Source organism: Bufo bufo, chromosome 2 (assembly GCF_905171765.1).
Source record: "Bufo bufo chromosome 2, aBufBuf1.1, whole genome shotgun sequence".
NCBI classification, from domain to species: domain Eukaryota; kingdom Metazoa; phylum Chordata; class Amphibia; order Anura; family Bufonidae; genus Bufo; species Bufo bufo.
The window spans coordinates 330,300,939-330,323,762 of record NC_053390.1 but is presented as its reverse complement, the minus strand read 5'-3'; the positions used below and the strand labels follow the sequence as shown (position 1 = coordinate 330,323,762).

The 22,824-nt window shown below is 41.2% G+C and overlaps 1 protein-coding gene across 1 annotated transcript in view; it reads right to left on the bottom strand.

The window, feature by feature from the left end:
- SLC28A3 (solute carrier family 28 member 3) overlaps positions 1-22,824 on the bottom strand; it is a 117,478-nt gene that overhangs the window by 36,939 nt on the left and 57,715 nt on the right. The window contains 7 exon segments of the mRNA XM_040417024.1: positions 1,429-1,506; positions 13,086-13,199; positions 15,618-15,762; positions 18,625-18,670; positions 18,673-18,729; positions 18,732-18,812; positions 20,508-20,599. Of these exon segments, the coding sequence (XP_040272958.1) occupies positions 1,429-1,506; positions 13,086-13,199; positions 15,618-15,762; positions 18,625-18,670; positions 18,673-18,729; positions 18,732-18,812; positions 20,508-20,599 (613 nt within the window).

The following is a 22,824-nucleotide window of genomic DNA, read 5'->3' as shown; positions in this document are numbered from 1 at the left end:
TCGGCTGGTACACAGTAATTATACAACCCCCTTGGGAACAGGCACATGGCTAGATTGGAGACAAACAGGCATGTTCCGTTGTGGAACATGCAAAGCATGTGAGTATATCTCTACATGAAAAATAATCACCTGCTCCGTCACCAATAAGAGCTTTCCAGTTAAGGGGTTTGCTAATTGCAAAACTAGAGGTGTGGTCTGCATTTGTCAATGTTCGTGCCCAAAAGATAACATTGGCTAGACAGTTAGAGAGCTCAGATGGAGGGTGTATGAACATATAAATGACATCCACAAGAAAAATGTTACTCCTGTAGCTAACCATGTAATTGAGAGACATTTGGGTGATGATGAATGATCCTCGTGTTTTGCGATTCTCGGTTCTGGAAATCATCCCACAGTAACCAAGAAAAGGAGACTGGGATAAGACGATTCTCCAAAAAGAAGCAGAATGGATTTATAGGTTCCGGTCTCAATCCCCTAGTGTTTTAAATGAGAGATTAACCTTCAATTGTTTTTTATGATGGAATTAATTTTCTGTTGTTTTCCTTTCTCTATTTTGCTTTAGCTTCTGATAATAGGATTAGGTTGCCTTATACTAGCCTGTGATGCGAGAAGCATCCGAACATATTTTTTGTGGCGTAGACTTCGCCACATTATGATTGTTTCTCTCTTTTCGTTCCCAAATCCACATTTATTGATGCTACAGTACCTATTTCTCTTACTTTCTTATTTAGATCTTGTTTTAATTCTTTGTTCTAGGTCGATTTTGTCATCTATACCCTGTGGAAATTGGCCTTGTATACTGTTTTTCATCTCCCCCAGCATCAATCTGTGTAACGTGCTATCTATTCCAGCGAGCTATTTACTTTTTGTATTGTTATTAATACCTATATTTATTTTGTTTGGCCCACGGTTGCTTTATTTCCCATATGGACCCCCTGAAGAACCCTGTAGGGTCAAACGCGTTAGGGTATAAGAGAAATTCACTCATTAGGGTTTACTAGGGCATTTCAGGGCAGGTACGAGGACGGAGGGTCTCCAGCAGCAGGAGATGCCTCCGGGCTTTAGGGGAGAGAAACAGGGTGTTCCTAGGGAAAGATACCCCTTTTGATTGTTTCTCCCCCTGTTTTTGTAGTCTACCTCCCGTATTGGCGTTATTGTTAATGTATAACTGTACTACTGACTGGGTTGTATATAAGAAGATTACATGACCTGTGTCTATAGGTCTTTTAAGTGTTTATAATAAATTTAAAAAAATCAACATTTTAAGGGTCTTTTTCTTTTGGGATTTGATTTAGAATGGGTGAAATCCCTGGCAAAATTTGCATCCAAATCCGCAGATTATCTCACCACACTTTACCGTGGTCTTACTGATTTTGTGAAACTGACAGTTGGTCTTTCGGGCAAACTATTAAACTCTTCAGGGCTCACCTTAAAAGCAAAAAAGTGATCAAGATACTTTTCTCCAAAGACAAACTTTGAGCCAGTATCTGAATATTCCAGGAAAGTCTGCAACAAAACAAATGAAGATAGTGTTAATAACTGGTCTCAACTGCATTGCTATAATACAGCAGGGTGTCCTGCTCTAGAATCCTTATGTTGGTAGAACATAGTGCAGCGTGTTCTACCATTGTGAATATTTGTGGGTGTGAATAATCTGACCTTCCCCGCCCCCTGCACTGCACTTTGCATAAAAAACAGTCACATGATCATCTCCTAGCTCACAGCGGCAGAAGATCTTCCTGTCACATTGCAGATACACAGATATATATGTATCTAAACTATATGACAGCTATATCTATCTAAGCTATATGACAGCTATATCTATCTAAGCTATATGACATCTATATGTATCTAAGCTATATGACAGCTATATGTATCTAAGCTATATGACAGCTATATGATAGCTATATGTATCTAAGCTATATGATAGCTATATGTATCTAAGCTATATGACATGAAGAAGAAAATCCACGCCACTTCTAAAAAACTGTTAGTGTGTTTATAAACACACTGTTTTTTGGAAGTGCCGTGGATTTTCTTCTTTATATCTGATTTGGATGTTGGATCGCTTCCTCGGCCGAGGGCACTCCGTTTTTCTATTTTGTCTGCAGTGCTGCCCATATCTTATTCATAAACTATATGACAGCTTTATGTATCTAAGCTATATGACACCTACTGTAGGTATCATATAGCTTAGATACATATAGGTGTCATATAGCTTAAATACATATGGCTGTCATATAGCTTAGATACATCTAGCTGTCATATAGTTTAGATACATATTGCTGTCATATAGCTTAGATACGATCACAGGGAGGGAGCGGGCACACTGTTGAATTTTTCTGCACGGCTGCCGACACTGGTAAGGATCGCGCATGCGCGATCCCTCACAGGAGCCGCGGCAGCCAGAGGAGAGAGGGGGGGGGGGGGGTCACACAGGCTCTGGCGTTTTGTACACGAGAAGCCTGTGACCCGCATCGGCAGTTCAGAAACCATGCAGAATAAATAATGTAAGTAAATTACAAATGTATTTTTAATAACCTTTATAAGCCACCATAACATATATAGATATAACTCTGATAACCCCTTTAAGGCTCTTTTACATGGGCTGATGATTCGAATTCTTGTTCCAGATTATTGTCCATTGTAAACTAGCCAGTGATCAGCTGAGGAACAAGCAAACACTTGTTTGTCACCTCACTGCATCTTTTAAGCAGTTATAATAACGATTGCTTGCTGGCGGCACATCTTCTCATGTGAACAGGGTTGTGCTGCTGACATAACACACAGTGCATGGCAGAAGGAGGTACGAGCATTAATGATCGCTAGTTTACCGCCTTCCATTCATTGTAAAGTGAAAATCAAAGACTCAACCAATAGCTTCTGCCTGTGGCACCATGGGGCCTAGCAGTACTGGGTTATTTGAGCCTTGGTGACCATAGTTAATTTTCAGCTTTTGCAATGCCCCCTTATAGAGGGCTATTAGTGTACTTTTATTTTATTTTTTGCTATTTTGATTTCTAACATTTCATTAATAAAAAAAAAAGGGATTTTTTTTGTACCAGTTTAAAGCAACTGTCTGTTTTCTTAGATGTTTTCCTATGAAATGTACTATAGTTGGGCTAATTAATAATACAGGGTGAGGCAAAAGACAGTACACACAAAATTCCAATGTGTCAAAGTATTAATTGTGACGGAGGCTGCATTATCTGGTGTAGCAAAGTTTTTGGCTGCCATTTTGAAATCCAGCATATTGAATTCAGCTCGGGTTTTTCCAGTGGGAAGGTGGTCATTTGATATATCAGTTTTGGCTAGACTTTACTCAAAAACACACTGGACACTTTTGACCTATATTTGCCTGTTTAGAAGTTAAGCAAGGTCAAAGTTGGTAAATTGGGTGTGACATCCAAATTATCCGTTGTTACAGGTGATCAATCAAAACTCAAGGAACATCGTGTATAAACTTGCCTTATGTGTGGAGGGATGAGCTCATGTGACCACAGCAGATTTCAATGCACATCACCTGGATTTGCACCCTATTTCAAACGCAACTGTATGCAAAATCAGCACGAAGTTTCCTGAAACTGGATCCATTGTTGACAGACAGTAGAAGGAATGACCACGATCTGCCACAAGTAAGTATGTTGCCACAAATGTCCACTTAAAAGTGTGTGCCAGACCTTTGCCTCACCCTGTATTTGTACCATCACTGACATAGATACAGCGTATACGATACATCTCTGATTGAATAATAACATATAAATTAAGATTGAATTAAGAAACATATAAAAACTAAAGAAAAAACTATTTACTCATATATACTGTATAATAAAATAGTGGGTGCCAACTTATATCAGATTCAGGGCAGAAGAAAAAAACATTAGTCCCCTCTACCCCCAGAACAGGAGATGTGTGTCCTACCCTGCAAAGCTGATGGCACAGATTCAAGCCCCAGTACATGTATCTAGTAGGTAAGCAGGTAAAAGGACCCACACACTCAGTGGCAACTGCCAGCAAAGCAAATGTAATGCTGGCACCATCTCACTAAGGCAGGAGTGAGGGGAATACTTCCATGCTTCACACTGTGCAAACAGTGCTTGCACTATGGCACATTCATAAGTGGCGGCTGCCACATGGATTAAAGGGAGTCTGTCATCAGCATTTCACGTTTGTAACCCTTCCCATAGCTTTCAAGCATGCTTACAGTTAATAAAAACGTTACCTTTAGCATCAATCCTGGACTTATAAAATCGTCCAAAAACATCTTTGTAGCAAATGCAAATGAGGGCTCGCAGGTGCCCAGGGGCGGCGTTACGCTCGTAGGTGCCCTGCTAGCTCAGCCTTTTCTTCGCTTCCCCCCGCCCCTTCCTTCCCTCCGCCCGCCCATCCTTTCCCTCTGACCGCCTATCTACTAACTTGTTGTTTCGCCGAGATCCCGCGCAGTCAGACCGTCGGCCGGCGCATGCGCACTGCGATGCCCATTCCTTGTACGGCATCACAGTAACTATTGCGCATGCGCCGGCTAACGGCACAAAGCCAGCGCATGCGCATTAATGTATGCCACAGTGCAACAGGAAGACTGATGGTTAGCGAGCATCTCACAGCCAGTATCAGCTCTGATATTACACTGCTCTCAAGTCACCATTGATTGGTAGCTTTTAGGAAGTGTGTATGCATAATAACAGTGGTGTATGCCGCCAGCTGCACAGTATTATATCTGCCAAGGTAAACCAGCCTCCTATGTGAATGCACTAGTCTGACTAATAAACAAAGCTCTCTGTTTCAATATACGCACTACATGTTTCCACTCCAAGGACAAATGGGGTCATTTATTAAGGCCCGCGTATAATACGCTGGTCTTAATCCCACTGCACTGGTGTCGGATGCGCCAAAGTTATGTACAGGTGCAGGCCTCTACATACCTTTGGTGCTTGGTTACACCAGCCATGCGGCATGGTTTAAACTATGCCAGCTCCCTTGCTGACATAGTTCAAGACCATTTTCCACGCCCTATTCCCTGTCCACGCCACACACCCTTTTCCCGCGACCTCGGAAAAATTGTGTAAGCGTAATCCCTTTTGCGACCAAATGTGCAACAAAAGTATGCCAAAAAGTTGCATAATTCCAATAATAAATGACCCCCAAAGTGTTTTATGTGGAGTAATTCAGTGTTCAATGAAATGCAAAGAGCCAGGTAGCACCAGTCGCAACTGATGGTGTATGGTGACATGTCCGGCGCTAGTATGGATGTGCAACTAATATTTCTGTATGTGCAATTTATGCACCGGTCCTGAGTCTATGCATTGATAGTGCAGGACAGAACAATGCAGCATCAGACATCACAACTGGATGTATCTCATATAAAATTATGGGATCAATTCTGGCTTGTTTCCCTATGACGTTTTTACAATGTGAAGGGCCACTAAGTGTGATAATGGCATGGAAGGACACCACAGTGTACAGATTAATTTATCCTTATTTTTTTTTCTTTAAGGTGAGAAAAGGAGGTGTTATTTTAATTGACATTTAATAATTTTTTAACAATCTTTTCAGTTGTATTATTTTTTTTATTTTGCAGCAATTTTGGCTTAAGTTAGCATGGACCACAAGAGACCTTATTTGAAGCTGTTGATCCCCAATGCAGTATTTGTGAATGGCCTCCCTAAAGCCTAATTCACACGTCAGTGTTCCACGGACGTGTGCTGTAAGCCCCCATTCATTTTAATGTGAGTATTCACACATCAGTGTTTTAGCACAGTCCGTGGGTCCGTGTTTTTAGCATGGATGCATGCTCTATTTTGTCCGTGTTCACGGATTCATCACGCCCATTATAGTCTATGGGTCATTGAAAACCACGGACGCAATGCAGATGCCATCCCTGTTTCACTGATCATTAGGGAGAGATGCTTTGAAAATTATTTTTCAGCTGTGCAGTGTCAATGAAGCACAGACGGACAGCAAAAAAACAGACCCATGGACCCAACACGGATCCATCATGGACATCTTCGCTGACCACCAATTCATGGATTTAGGCATGGACACGGATGTGTGAATGAGGCTTAAGTGGTAGAGAAGCCTTTCGTTCCCCCTCAGACTCCAATGCTTGGGTACCTCTGCAGCTAGGCCCCTGCTTTGTGTGTTTCCACCATTATGTAGATTAAAATATATATAGAGTAAATAAAAAAAATTAATAAAAAGCTCTCAGCTGAAAAAAGGTAAAGTAACTTTAGACGCTTTAAATACATTATAATTAGTCTCATCTACTAAGTATCCATTAATTAAAGTTGGTTTATTTTATTATTTGTCTACCCACGAAAATGGTAAGAAACAGGTCTAACTGGAAAGTCATGTTTGATTGTGCTACGTTTGATTAAATACAGTGCTTTGCCTGCCAGGCATATGAGGGTGACTATAGCAATATCTGCAATATCCTAGGCGTTGTGGTTACTGGCATGATCTAAGAATGACTGTTCTGTCTTCATACACGTTCACACAGTCTGCAGTCTGACATTCAGCATAAACCATTCCTTTCTTACAAATAAGAGGGCTGTTCTTTGTAGTCTAACTTGTTTATTGGTCAACAGGTCGGACATATGTGATTGATTGATTATATATAATGGATTGGTAAAACAGGATTGTTTGGTAAAACCACAAGAATACAAATAACATGTATAAGTATTAAGCATAGCGCAGCATTTACTATAAAATTACATTAACACTGAAGCCCATGGTAAAATGGCTGCCTGTACATAAGATTGCATGTCCAGCAACTCCCTGAGTAACAATTAACTAACTGAACAGCTCTGCATAACATGATGTCCCCGAAACAAAGGTAGATCTCTCACCAGATATGCTTTTACAAGGATGGTGGAGTTTGAGAAGGAGACATGATAAGAACAGCTCTGAGACTTCTCTTTGCCAGGATGCTTTGAACTCAAACAATGCAGTGGACCACCCACAATGCAGTAGTATTGTAACAGGCAAACAAAGTAAGACTGCTAGATGGTGCTATAACCACACTAAACACTTCAGAATTACCCTGACCCTGGCAGAATGGACTAGAATAATTTTCTAATCCTGCTGGGCAGAGCAATGACTATTTTCTCAGAATTGTAACTGATGTTTCTGAAGCAACAGAAATTGTCTGTACTATTTCCTATGGTTACATAAGGAATAGAGCGCAGTGAATTGAAAAATTCAAGAGAGTCGCATGGCAGAATGGTGCTTTTAATTAGCAGAAGTCTGCAAAGGGTTTATAAATTCCTACCACCTCTCAGTTGGTGTTCCTGAGAGGCTGTGAACAGGTGAGCTCTTTGCACCTGTTCACATTATGCGGTGCTGGACGGTGGCCGTCGCTGCTTTTGTGCCGTGCTGGTGGAGTGATGGGGCCCAGGGCCTAGGTGGCTTTGCCGCACAGTGAGGGCGCTGTGTGCCGGCTGGGTCCCATTGCCTGCTGAAGCGGTGTGGGGGCACGATAGTCGCCACACAGTGCCGCGCCACAGTTAGAGTAGGTCCTCACTTGAAGAGGCAACCTTGTCGTGGTTAGGTGAGCTCTTTGCACCTGTTCACATTATGCGGTGCTGGACGGTGGCCGTCGCTGCTTTTGTGCTGTGCTGGTGGAGTGATGGGGCCCAGGGCCTAGCTGGTTTTGCCGCACAGTGAGGGCGCTGTGTGGCTGCTGGGTCCCATTGCCTGCTGGAGCGGTGTGGGGGCACGATAGTCGCCACACAGTGCCGCGCCACAGTTAGAGTAGGTCCTCACTTGAAGAGGCAACCTTGTCGTGGTTAGGTGAGCTCTTTGCACCTGTTCACATTATGCGGTGCTGGACGGTGGCCGTCGCTGCTTTTGTGCTGTGCTGGTGGAGTGATGGGGCCCAGGGCCTAGCTGGTTTTGCCGCACAGTGAGGGCGCTGTGTGGCTGCTGGGTCCCATTGCCTGCTGGAGCGGTGTGGGGGCACGATAGTCGCCGCACAGTGCCACGCCAAAGTTAGAGTAGGTCCCCACTTGAAGAGGCAACCTTGTCGTGGTAAGTGGGCCTATGCTCTTTGATCAAACTGTATACAAACTGTATAATAGTGCTGTATAGCCATGTTTTATCATGCTGAAATTTAAAACAGTTGTTATATCAAACGCATAGTAATGAGGAGGTGCGATTTAGATTCTCTCTCACATATTGGATATAGTCGCATGGCAGAATGTATTCAGACAAAATCAGATGTGAACTAGACTGCATTTTTGCGATTTTGCTCTTCTGGTGATTTAACAGCCCTAGCTTTGTTATACAGCATTTTTTTTTTATCAGGGCTGTTTATTAATATGGTTGTTCTATTTGGTGTAAACTGTCTGCCCCAATGATGCAATTTCAGGATGCCATGGGGTTGCAAAACAATGTCTTTTGCCATCTGCCAAGTACTGATGCCAATTTGGCCTCGAGGCCTAATTGGTATTCTTTCTATTTTTACAGGCATAATATACTGCAGCAGGGTGGAACTGGCCCACCAGAGGATTGTCCAGTAAACCCATGCTCTAACAATAATGGACCCCTAATAAACAAGGCCCTTAAGCGTCTATAAACACAGTTTCCTCTGGTGGGCCCAAGGGACTTCAGTATGACACTGCACTGCAGTACAGAATTTGAACAGAGGGTCACATTTTAAGTCTTCTACTGGAAAAAGCCCCAAATCGTGTTTTCTAAATATCCTTTATTCTATAAAAATTTTTAATAATTGCATAATTATATTCATAGTGACCAGTAAAATAGAATTGTCACATTATTTTTCCTGTACAGTAAACATCAGAAAAACCTTTAAAAAAAATGCCAAAATGGTACCAATGACAGAGGATCTCTGAACATATTAATGATCTGTCCAAACCCTCTATGAGAAATATATTGTCTGTGTCACAACATTTTTTTGAAACGTCATTTGGGTGATCAATAAAGAATGATGTTTTAAGAAGACGTGTTGCTGGGCTCACCAATTAAAACTGCAGTTCATCCTGCAAAAAAACAAGCCCTCACACAGCTCCATGAATGGAAAAGTGAAAATGATATGGCTCTTGAAATGCAGTGACAGAGAAACAAATACGTTTAAAAAAGTTGTTTATGGTGCAGAAGTAGAAAAACATAAAAAAAAAACTCTATAAATTGGTTTTCTTAAGTTATCTTGTCATTTATACCACACGGTGAATGCCAGAAAACCATACCAAAAAAACAATGTGTAAAATACACATATTATGTAATCCAAAATTGTGCTATTTAAAATACCACTCATCCTGCACAGCATAAGGCAGCTTTCACACAGTCAGTGTTTGATCAGTGATTTCCATAATTGATTGTGAGCCAAAACCAGGTACAGGTCCAAAACACAGAATGGGAGCAAATCTTTCCATGAAACCTTACTTCTGTAATTCTCCACTTCTCGTTTTAGCTCACAATCGCTGATTGAAATCACTGATCAAACACTGACTGTGTGAAAGTGGCCTTAGCCCTCATGTGGCTATGTCAGTGATGGTTTTTGAAATGCGGAGATAAACATATTATAAAAAAGGCTGAAATAGGCCGCATCCTCAAGGGGTTAAATTAGCAAATTGACACAGAAATAAATTTAAATGGGTGAACAGGGTGAGTGTGGTGACTGTTTTTTTTTTTTTTTTTTAAATACTTTGGCCGTGATTTATCATTCCTCAAAACAGGGCTTTTGAGACTTTTTGTACTCACAAGCAAAAATTTTGTGACTTTTTGCATTTTTACACCACTCGCTTCAGTTTTGAATTGTGGGTGGGAAAGTGTATGTGGTTAGCTATGTTAATGAGTTTCACTCCAGATTTATCATTGAGACTTTTTTTTTAAATGACAATCTCACTCCAGTAGGAGGGTGGAGGAGGAAAACTGAAGCAGCTTTTCTAGACAAAAAGTGTTAAGTTAGGTTTAAGGATAAGATACATTTATCAACCAACCTATGACATTTGATAAATTTGGCATAAAGTACTCTAACACAGACCCAGTGGCGTAAATCCAATAGAGGCAGACCATGCAGCTGCTATGGGGCCTGTGTGGGAAGTAGGCCTGGCGTGAAAGATAGCTCCCCCCCCCCCCAATACAATGGCTCTCCCCTGTCCTGTATCCTCAGGTCTGCCTTCCAGCTGCACACTAAAGGCTTCCCTAGCCCCTCTCTCCCCTCCCTCTTACCCAGAGCAGCAGTGGTTGTGGCTCCATTCATGCCCGAGCGCTCTGTTTCTCTGCTGGGAGCTGGTCTGACCAATCAGCATAAGCAGTTCTATCAGAGCCTGCTGCTGATTGGCTGGCCCAGCACCCAGAAGAGAAACTTTACTAAGATGCAGGATTCAGTCATGCCAGGCTGACCCTGCCAGGAAGCGCTGTCTGTGATTGTAGGACTGCAGCATCAAGAGTAGGAGTGACTGCAGTCTCCAGCGCTGCTTGAAGATTCCACAGTGACAATGAGCGCCCAGAAAAGTAAGTCAAGCAGAAGACAGCTTGAGAAAAATAGTTAATGGATGAGGGAAGTCTGGAAGCCTGGGTCTCAGGAGGAGGATATGGGACTGGGAGGGTGGCACACTATGTAGAAAAAACAACATCCGCACCAGTAGAAGGGACAGTTCATGGGGGCATTGGGGGGGAGGGGTATGGAAGTGATGCACTATATTATAGGCAGTAGCAGGCAGAATACTATGGTGGTGGGTATGGCATTGGCACAGTATATAATAAACAGTAGCAGGCAGCAGTACCAGACACAGTTCAAGGGAGGGGGGGGGGGGGGGTATATGGCAGTGATGCACTATATTATAGACAGTAGAAGGCACAATACTGGGATGGTGGGTATGGTATTGCCACAGTATATGATAAGCAGTAGCAGGCAGCAGTACCAGACACAGTTCAAGGACGGGGGGACGGGGGGATATGGCAGTGATGCACTATATTATAGACAGTAGCAGGCACAATACTGAGATAGTGGGTATGGTATTGGCACAGTATCTAATAAGCAGTAGCAGGCAGCAGTACCAGACACAGTTCAAGGGGTGAGGGTGGGGGGTATATGGCAGTGATGCACTATATTATAGACAGTAGAAGGCACAATTCTTGGATAGTGGGTATGGTATTGGCACAGTATATAGTAAACAGTAGCAGGCAGCAGTACCAGACACAGTTCAAGGGGGGGGGGGGTATATGGCAGTGATACACTATATTATAGACAGTAGCAGGCACAATACCGGGGGGGGGGGGGGGGGGGTTAGTATGGGATTGGTATAATAAGCAGTAGCAGACAGCAGTAGCAGGCACAAATCCTGGCGGGGAGAATTATGGCAGTGGTGCTCTATATAGAAGGCTGGGCAGGCACATTTTACGGGGGTATGGCACTATATAATATAATAATAAATTAGGGGCAGACAGTTCATGGGTGGGTATGATGGTGGTGCACTATATAACAGGTAGCAGTATAGGGCACAGTTCATCGGGTAAGGCTAGTTATACACTTGCAATAAGATTATGGTATTCTTTTTCAGCATAGTAGCAAAAGGGCCATGGGTGGTAGTGGGAGGGGCTGAAAATAGGGCATGGGGGCCAAATTCAGATTCTTGCTATGGGCCCCAGTGATTTCTATGTAAGCCCCTGCGCAGACCCAAGAAAATCGGACTTAAAATATTCCCCTCATGATAAATTCCTCCCTTTGTCCTTACTTATATTTTATATAAATATTTTTTAACTTATCTGTGTGTATATTTGTGGACTATAAAATGTCCTGCAAGAGGTCATAAAGCACCTCTGGGGGATCCATAGAAGGCCCAGTTACATGGGAATACAGTCCACCGTGGTAGCACTTTCCACTGGCAAAGCTGATCTGTGTCTGACAAGTCCCAGTACCTCTGCTGTGCCCAGAGACAACCAGCGATCACGTGATTGCCAGGTCCAGTAAAGGAATCAGCATTGCCACTTGTCACTTGAACAGATTTTACTTGGGAATACTTCTAATAGTGCTATTTAAGTGGCTCCCCAGGTCGTCACCCTTTAAAGAGCATCTGTCAGCAAGATGACCCTATTAAACCAGACGTATAGCCTGGCAGAGTTGATCAAAAAATTATATACTGTTTATGTATTTCTGTGGCCCTATATCTGAGAAAAGCAAGTTTTCTTGATATGTAAATGAGCTTATTGGAGCATCAAGAAGCCGGCTAGAGCCCTCCAAACACCAGTTACTAACACACCTACAGCTTTTTTCTTTCCCAGCTTTCCTTGGATTGACAGGGCTAGACATCTCTGAACATTATAAAAGATTCTGATAATGCAAAAAATGCATATAATGTGGATAAGTTACTGTTACTGCAGTGAACATCATGTGAGAACTACATGGGGTTAATTTTCTAGGTCCACCTTGCTGAACACCTGTGAGGTTTAGAGACACTTTAAAGACTTTGTTATGACACCGGTCATAATAACCCCTATATCTGGCGGTGGATCCGCCGAAGTCATGAAGAGGCACTGATATCCACCGCCACTTCTAAATGTAAGACAGCTTCCTTACTGGCTTACATTTAGACCATTTTCAACTCCTAAAACAGGTGTAAAAAAATGATGAATGAGACGGCCCTGCTGGCCTGTCCCCTTCCCCGCCAAGGCCACATCCACTTTTTTAGACCTTGAGTTAATGAGGAAAAGTCGCAGATCGCAAATAACCTTTGTTGATAAACCTTATAGAGGCATATTTTGGGATAGTAAATGATCCACATAGTGTGTATAACATGATTTAGGACGCCATACTATGTCCGAAACGTGTAGGATTTTTTGGTTTTTAATCATTGTTCAACAAGCTTTTAAGGATTTTCCAACAAAGAAATTAGGTTTTTACATAGTGCTGGAGATTTATAATTTATAATTTGTTCATTGTGGATACATCTGGCTCAGGACATCTACTAGCACCTGTTATTTGGACATTCAACATAGACAAGACAGTGAGCATAATCAGTTGTCTTACTAGGTGACAATTTAAGGCTAAGTACATCTCCATAACAGACTTTTAATACGCATAAATCATTACAATTTTGATGACTAATTTACGATAATAAAATTACCTGCACTTGTATGCCAAGCCAGTCAAATGCTTCAAATCCTGGCTTTGTTCTTAGGATAAGTAGTCCTAAAAGGAACTGCAGTCCAATACCCCAAAATACTTGTCGCCAGTGAACCTTCAGAACAATGAGAGTAACAGAACAATATTTAGTGGAGATGAGCCAATTGATTCTAAATACAATTTATCTTCAATTTCCCGAAAATTCATATTCCTGCCAAATCCTTTGCAGTTCGATTCAGACAAATCTCTAAAAATGTTGGCACCATTTTACAAGTCAGAAGACAGAAAAGAAAGAGCTTGAAAGGGGTTGGATACAGTCCTAGGAGACCTCAGAATGTTATATACAACTTTTCAGGGCAAGCTGAGCACTTTTGATTTGGATATTCTTTCCTGAATCGAATCTGCTGATTTGTTAGAATTGGACCCCCTTAGAAAATTCAATCATCTGAAATGATTCCTCCTTCCTAATTTATTCTAATGTCATTCAATCCAATCTTTTATCAAGTTATTCTCACTATATATTCCATTCATCTTATACCATATTCACCACTTTTCATCTTCACTCATGCAATCTATGTAATAGATTTCATATTTAATATTCAAACAGTCCTGTATATATATATATATATATATATATATATACACACACTGTATATAGGGCTGTATGAAGATTATATATATATATATATCTATATATATATAATCTTCATACAGCCCTATATACTGTATGTGTGTGTATATATATATATATATATACACACACATACATACATACATACATACAGGGAGTGCAGAATTATTAGGCAAGTTGTATTTTTGAGGATTAATTTTATTATTGAACAACAACCATGTTCTCAATGAACCCAAAAAAACTCATTAATATCAAAGCTGAATATTTTTGGAAGTAGTTTTTAGTTTGTTTTTAGTTTTAGCTATTTTAGGGGGATATCTGTGTGTGCAGGTGACTATTACTGTGCATAATTATTAGGCAACTTAACAAAAACAAATATATACCCATTTCAATTATTTATTTTTACCAGTGAAACCAATATAACATCTCAACATTCACAAATATACATTTCTGACATTCAAAAACAAAACAAAAACAAATCAGTGACCAATATAGCCACCTTTCTTTGCAAGGACACTCAAAAGCCTGCCATCCATGGATTCTGTCAGTGTTTTGATCTGTTCACCATCAACATTGCGTGCAGCAGCAACCACAGCCTCCCAGACACTGTTCAGAGAGGTGTACTGTTTTCCCTCCTTGTAAATCTCACATTTGATGATGGACCACAGGTTCTCAATGGGGTTCAGATCATGTGAACAAGGAGGCCATGTCATTAGATTTTCTTCTTTTATACCCTTTCTTGCCAGCCACGCTGTGGAGTACTTGGACGCGTGTGATGGAGCATTGTCCTGCATGAAAATCATGTTTTTCTTGACGGATGCAGACTTCTTCCTGTACCACTGCTTGAAGAAGGTGTCTTCCAGAAACTGGCAGTAGGACTGGGAGTTGAGCTTGACTCCATCCTCAACCCGAAAAGGCCCCACAAGCTCATCTTTGATGATACCAGCCCAAACCAGTACTCCACCTCCACCTTGCTGGCGTCTGAGTCGGACTGGAGCTCTCTGCCCTTTACCAATCCAGCCACGGGCCCATCCATCTGTCCATCAAGACTCACTCTCATTTCATCAGTCCATAAAACCTTAGAAAAATCAGTCCTTGAGATATTTCTTGGCCCAGTCTTGACGTTTCAGCTTGTGTGTCTTGTTCAGTGGTGGTCGTCTTTCAGCCTTTCTTACCTTGGCCAAGTCTCTGAGTATTGCACACCTTGTGCTTTTGGGCACTCCAGTGATGTTGCAGCTCTGAATATGGCCAAACTGGTGGCAAGTGGCATCTTGGCAGCTGCACGCTTGACTTTTCTCAGTTCATAGGCAGTTATTTTGCGCCTTGGTTGTTCCACACGCTTCTTGCGACCCTGTTGACTATTTTGAATGAAACGCTTGATTGTTCGATGATCACGCTTCAGAAGCTTTGCAATTTTAAGAGTGCTGCATCCCTCTGCAAGATATCTCACTATTTTTGACTTTTCTGAGCCTGTCAAGTTCTTCTTTTGACCCATTTTGCCAAAGGAAAGGAAGTTGCCTAATAATTATGCACACCTAATATAGGGTGTTGATGTCATTAGACCATACCCCTTCTCATTACAGAGATGCACATCACCTAATATGCTTAATTGGTAGTAGGCTTTCGAGCCTATACAGCTTGGAGTAAGACAACATGCATAAAGAGGATGATGTGGTCAAAATACTAATTTGCCTAATAATTCTGCACTCCCTGTATAAACACCTCAAGCTCATTATAAATTATTTCTGGGCTAAATTATTATGTATTTATTTACATTCAGAATTGGTAATATATAACCTACACTGTATGATAGCATTGTGAACGGATGTAACTAATACCGCCATAGTAAAACAATTAATAAAAAAAAAAAAAATGTAAAATGGCTAAATGTGATTTCTATACCTTAGTTGGATGTTTAGAGAAGATTAGCATCAGGAGAACATACATTACAAGGCCACCAAAAGAAATGAGCTGATTGCTTCCCATTTTTGCTGTGTCAAAAATAAGCCATAATATCACTGCTGCAATAAGACTTAGCCAAACTACCCTATGGAGAAAGCACATCATAATAAGTGTAAAAGTAGAAAGTATAAATGTAATAGAGAAATCAAAACAGTCTATGTGAATGTATTCCTACATAATAAAGTACAATATAAATGTAGCATTCAGGTCCTCATCTATTGATGTGTTTAACAATGTAGAATGTATAGAGCATTTTGGAATGAGAAGATAAAGCACACTGGTGTTCTGCAGTAAGCTATTATGTAGTTACATTAACTTTGTATCATTCACTATATTAACCATCTATTGAGGAATAAATATGTTTGGCGATCATGCTGAAAACAGAGTATCAACATTGATTAATCTGCCCCAGTATTCTAATAGGAGACCTAATTGGTTTATTGCACCCAATTGGGAACACCCAATAAGACATCAAAGTATCTTTAGGTGGAGCCAAGTTTATTACATAATATCAAACAAAATAAACAGGTGAACTCTCCATAGACAACGACATTAAATTGTAACCAGCTTTATTAACTTTACTTATTTTATGTATTTTACATGTTAGAGCTGTTCATTCCTTAGGATATTCTACATAGCACCAAATCTCCCGCCTCCCCCACCTGAATATCTGGCATAGTCAAAGGGGTTGTCCCACAACATTTTTCAAATCAGTACCTAGATCTGAATACTTTAGTATTTGCATGTAATTAAAACATTTAGTAAATCCACTGAGCTATTCAATATAGTGTATCTTATATCGCCACCTGTTTGTTCTTTTCCTTATTTCTCCATCCACCTCACTGAGGTGGTTGCACACACTCAGATTAAGGCCTAGTTCACACGAACGTGTGTGATCCGTGGCCGTATTGCGGCCCGCAATTTGCGGGCCGCAATACACGGCCACAGTTCCGTGTGCATTCTGCATCACGGATGCGGACCCATTCACTTCAATGGGTCCGCAAATCCGGAATTGCGGAACGGCCGCACGGAACGGGACCCCTCGGAAGCACTACGAGTGCTTCCGTGGGGTTGCTTCCCGTACTTCCGTCCGCAAAAAGATAGAACATGTCCTATCTTTTTGCGGAACGGCGGATCGCGAACCCATTAAGTGAATGGGTCCGCGATCCAATGCGGCTGACCTACGGCCGGCGATCGTGCATTGCGGCCCACAGCACGGGCACGGGTCACACACGTTTGTGTGAACTCGGCCTAAATGTTCAATTCTGTTAGAAGCTGGGCAGTTACAGGGAAAGATCTAAAACAGAAAGGACTGCCCCCCCCCCCCTCCCCCACTCAGAGCTGCCAGTCTGAATTAATTCTAGGCAGAACAAATGAATCAATCTCTGGATCCATGTGAGATTCAGGGCTGGTTCTAGCTTTGTTAGAAATAGATTGTCATGTACTATATTATGTCTCATTTGCATTTTTACATCAATCATGGCATAAAACTTTTAAATGTAAATTCTGTAAAATATATTTACTAAATGGATATCTAAATAATGATAATACTCTATATATTAGGTTTATAGAAAATCCATATAAAATTAACAGTAACAGTTTACGCATTTCGATGACTCTTACTGTTGTACATGGAGAAAATAAAATATTAAGTATTCATTAATGATGCTGGACTTCTACAAACCTAATCTGTGGAGAATTTGGTCGACCTTTGCACCCCCGAGTAATCCATGCATCAACCAGAATCCCTACATGGAGGGGCTGTTTTGAAATGATTCTACTAATGGTTGAGCTGTTCCCAAATGTTTCTATTCTTAAATAATGGGTAGATGGCAATTTTTAAACCTGATATTTCCTTCTTGGTATGTGTTACTATCATAATTCCTAGGGGCACACCCACTATCTTGGGGTTATGTTTGATGCTGATCTTTCTTTACCCTCTGTATTCTAAAACTTTCTTCCTCATACTACCTGCACCTCAAAAACATCTCTGCCCTCTTCTTACTGTGGAAATCACAAAAACTCATTGTTGCCCTGATTCATTCTTGTCTTGGTTTCGGTAACTCTTCTCATCACTAAACTCCCTGCCCCCTCTCCAATCACCCCGAATGCAGAAGCCAGGCTTATTTATTTGGCCTACTACTACCCCGATGCCTCCAACCTGTGCCAGTTGTTGCACTGTTTTATCTATACGTCATAGAATTTCATTTAAACCTCTCACTTTCAACCACAAAGGTCTCCACAGTACTGAAACCCTATATCTTCTCACTTATCTCTGTCTACCACCCTACTCACGTTGACCATTCTGCTAATGATCTATGACTAACATCCTGCATGATCCAAACTTTCAATTTAGTCATCAAGACTTGTCTTGAGCTGCACCAGTTCTCTGGAATGCACTACCCCAGACAATCAGGTTAATTACTAGCACTAACAGTTTGAGAGACTCCCTAAAAGAACATGTTTTTAGGGTGGCCTTTCTCTACTTTATTTATTTTCCATTCACCCCCCACTTTAATATTATTCATCAGGACCTGATCATCATCCAACAGTATCCATCAAACCACCATGCACTCAGAAGCAGTGCAGATACTGGCTAGTGGACTGGTTCATACGGTTTTAAATGGCCGGACCATAGTACAAAATAGGCACTTTTTACCTTTTGTGCCACCCTGCTTCCTCATAGATTGTAACCTCTCACAAGCAGGGCTCTCACTCCTCTTGTTTAGATGGGTATTTAGTTTGTTAAAATTGGTTGTTTTGGTAAAATCTGATTTGGTGTGTACATGTACCATTTGATTTGCATAGCTGGTGCTATAAAATAAAGATCATCATCATCATTACAATGTCTAGAGAAAAAGTGAAGATGGCCTGGCCAGTAGAGACACTCGAAGTGAAGGAATTCATGTAAAGCATACATTGTATTCAACTATTGATATACACTTACCATTTCAACCAAAACCATTGTTTTTTGAAGACTAACTCAGCAGGGAGAAGAATTTGACAATTTTTCCCTTCATATCTTCCATAAATAAATCCCAGCAGACAAAAAGATGACCAGCAGCGTTAAAACAAAGAGAGCGAGTGCCCTTTTGAAGTTCAAAGCACAGGCTGCGATCACCATCGCAAAGAAACCTTGAAGAAAAATGTTGACACTTGTAAAGTATGTAATCAGTGAATAATTTAATCATGTAAATAGATCCTTTTTCTGCAGGGTTAAAATAAACATCACCTCTTATACCTATGAACCAAAATGACTGCAAGTTGCTAAAATACAAACTTCTACAGAATGCCAGGTACAGGACAAATCCAATAAAGAAAATAATGAGATTTATTCTTCCTAACTCAAAACAAAGACGTGAAAATCAAAGAAAAAAAACATTAAATTGGCCCGAAGGTCAAAAAGAAAAAAATGCCTCTCGGGCGGTTCCTCTGACTATCAGCCAGCACAGGTGTAGGTGTGATACTCTACCCTGGTCGCAGGACACAAAGGGGACCCTACAGAAGATCCCAATGCATTTCCCCATTCTGAGTGGTTCCTGAAGGGATAATATAAGGACATTATTACACAGAATAAAAATTGCAATGTGCAGTGAGCACTTGAAGCCAAGATGTATACACCTCCGCTCGCTGCTCATGTCAGGATCCTAGTGGCCGAAAGAGTGCTTCTGCTCTTGCTCGACGCTGCACGACAGTCAGGTGCTGATATGCAGGGATCAATGGGCAAAATTTAACAGCGGGCAGGTGGGCAGGAGAGCAAATGTTATTCAGTGACTCCACTAGAGACATTTTCATGACTTTTTAGAACATGATTTTTCTCAACAACACCATGTGCTTAGTATTTCAACAAGACCAGTTTCTGAAACTTGGCAGCTTGACCAGTATAAACCTGTAATAGCTCAATATGCAGATTCAGATGACAGGTTCCCTTTAACATAAATCCCCAATGTATGTGACTGTACAGCATACAATTGCATATGTGGTCTATAAACATATCAGGTCAGAAGAGGTCTATGGACCCGTTCATCGTATGTACCATTAAAATTATTTCAGTGTGAACATAAATAATCTCCTTCTTAGATAGACTATTCATATGTCACCAGACAAAGCTCCCTTTTTAATGAATCTGTGGAAAGAATTTTATTAGCATCACTCAGTAGATGTAATAGAAATCAAAGAATGCCCCCTTTCCCTAAACTTTGGATCAGAGGGCCAACAGAAATAATACACTATGTCTAAAACTGTACACCCTTCATGCTGTTTTGTGCCAGATCCACACTGAATGACTCACACACTCATGCCTGTTTTAAGTCCATGGGATAATGGTGTAAATAAACTCATTAAAATCAATGGATAGGTGTGCCATCTGTGATCTCCACAGACATGAATTAAGACCTATCAACGAAGGTGTCAATGGGGTGGTCAGTATAATATAGTCTGTGCTTCCTGATGGTTCTACTGTTGTGGGTTCAGATGGAACTAATGCATTTAGTAGCACTGTAGTTTGTATTTCACTTGGACTCCCCAGGATATCTGATCAGTGGTGGTCTAAAGCCTATATCTAGCACTGCATTTACCATCCCTGTCCTCTACACAATGGACAGAGCTGTGCAGTTCAGTGGTCAGCACCGGAGCTACTGCAGAACAGCTAATTAGTGGGGGTGCTGGGTGATGGACTTCTGCCAATCAGATATTGATGGCTTATCCTAAGGATTGGAAATGAATATTAAAATCCCAGAAAGCACTTTTAAAAAGATAGTGAACACTGAGTAAAAACTTCTCTGGTAAGAAAAAAGCCTTAGAACTTGCAGTGAGCCAGTTCATTCTTACCTGCCAATAAAATTCCATAGATCACGTGTTTAATTGTGGCTCTATGTTTGTTATAGAAGGAACATACAGCATCATATTTATTTTCAAAGTATCTGTGGAAAAAAATATGTATTACAATAAGGAGAGAAATATTTGTCAGATGACTGAAAAAATATTCTCTATTTCTCTGACATAATAATGGGCCCCAAAGGTATCGCAGAAGACAGTTCTATTTGGAGATGATTTTGGCTGCAATAACTTGCCATGTTGAGTAAGATAAGTACAAATTCTTGGATAAAAATTTGTGAAATAATAATCATAATTTTGATTTGCTAGGACTAAATTCATTTTTAATTAATTTATATTATGCTAACATATTCCATTGTCAAAATTGATATATCACCCGTAGGGGATATGGGACATAAGCGCTGGTATACACAATCAGAAACAGCTAGTCCTTTAAGTTGGCACCATCAATTAGTGCCAGCCTGAATAACTGGGTGGTTAGTTACAAGAATAGGTTATCCCAAAATAAATAAATATGAGGATCGGAGCATATAGTCAGTTGGTGAGGGTAACAAGAGGCAAGTAAAATATAATATATAAGTATTTGCACTGTGAGTTGAACGGTGAAGGTAAAATTAATAATGATAGTACTAATGCCGTTGGTACCTTGTCTTTCCTCCAAAATGTTCCCTTGATTAATGTTCCGCTAAGGCGTTTCTTGTTTCTGAGTTTCTGTTGTTGTTCCTATAAAGATGCTGTTGTTCAAATCACGGCGTCCTTCTTGCTCACCTGCCAGCAGCAGCGCGGCCCCGGCAGGTGAGGCAGGTGAGCAAGAAGGACGCCGCGATTTGAAAGAACAACAGCATCTTTATAGGAACAACAACAGAAACTCAGAAACAAGAAACGCCATAGCGGAACATTAATCAAGGGAACATTTTGGAGGAAAGACAAGGTACCAACGGCATTAGTACTATCATTATTAATTTTACCTTCACCGTTCAACTCACAGTGCAAATACTTATATATTATATTTTACTTGCCTCTTGTTACCCTCACCAACTGACTATATGCTCCGATCCTCATATTTATTTATTTTGGCATAACCTATTCTTGTAACTAACCACCCAGTTATTCAGGCTGGCACTAATTGATGGTGCCAACTTAAAGGACTAGCTGTTTCTGATTGTGTATACCAGCGCTTATGTCCCATATCCCCTATGAGTGATATATCAATTTTGTATATACTTACCTAAGGAGAACAATAGCTCCTTTTTAGACATTAAGCAGCAGGATCTTCCTATACAGGTAGATTTACACATATCTATACAATAGGAGCGCAGGGGGGGGGGTCTCTTTCCTTTATATATTCCATTGTCATCACTCACATCAGTCCCTAATCCCATAGAGGCTCACAATCTAAATCTAAATTAATCTTTCTGTATGCTTTGGAGTATGAGAGAAAACCAGAGCGCCAGAAGAAACTCATGCAAACACAGGGAGAACATACAAACTTCATGCAGATGTTGCCCTTAGTCGGTTTGAACCCCAAGCATTACAAGGCCACAGTCCTCACCACTGAACCTCTGGAATACCCATAATTCTAAGATTAGTAAGAACTCTTAATAAGAGAAGATTGCTTTATTGGTGTTAAGACAAATGGGTGTGGAACCACTGTGTTTACCAACAGATGTGGCTTAGAGCTAATCCTAAGGGCGTTATCCTGGCAGTCCCCTGGTTTTCAGCCCTTAACTACTATCCAAAAATCTTGTCTTTGCTGCAGGGGAGCCACCAGGCTGCTACATCTTGATATAGTCACTGTGTGGCTGACAGTTGACCTATGGGGTCAGAGACACTGCTGCGTGCCACCAAGAGGTCAGGGAGAATCATAGTCAGGGACAGGCTGAAGTCAGGGAAGACAAAGTATGTATGAATCCATGAAACAAGTCCAAGGTCAGGGCAGGCAGCAAGGGGTCAATACAGTAATCATGCAGAGTGCAGGTCGGGCAGTGGAGGGTCATTGTCAGAGTTCAGTACACTGTCAGACAAACAGAACAGGAACTATCAGGCTGAGACTGGTGCAAATTGGTCTGCAAGTGAACTGGCCCTTTAAATGCCGGGAAGGGTGTGTGCACCTTGTGGGACGAGGTGAGAAGCCTAGCCGCCATGGAAAACACATAGCTACTGCAGCCAGGACTGCTGCTGAAGGGCAGCAGAGGGCCAGCAGGACTCAACTGCCGAGCCACAGCAGGGTGAGTGATGCGCCGTCCATGCCCACTGTCATCCACCTATCAGGGGCAGGCATGGCGCTGCCAAGACAGCCAATAAGAAAGAG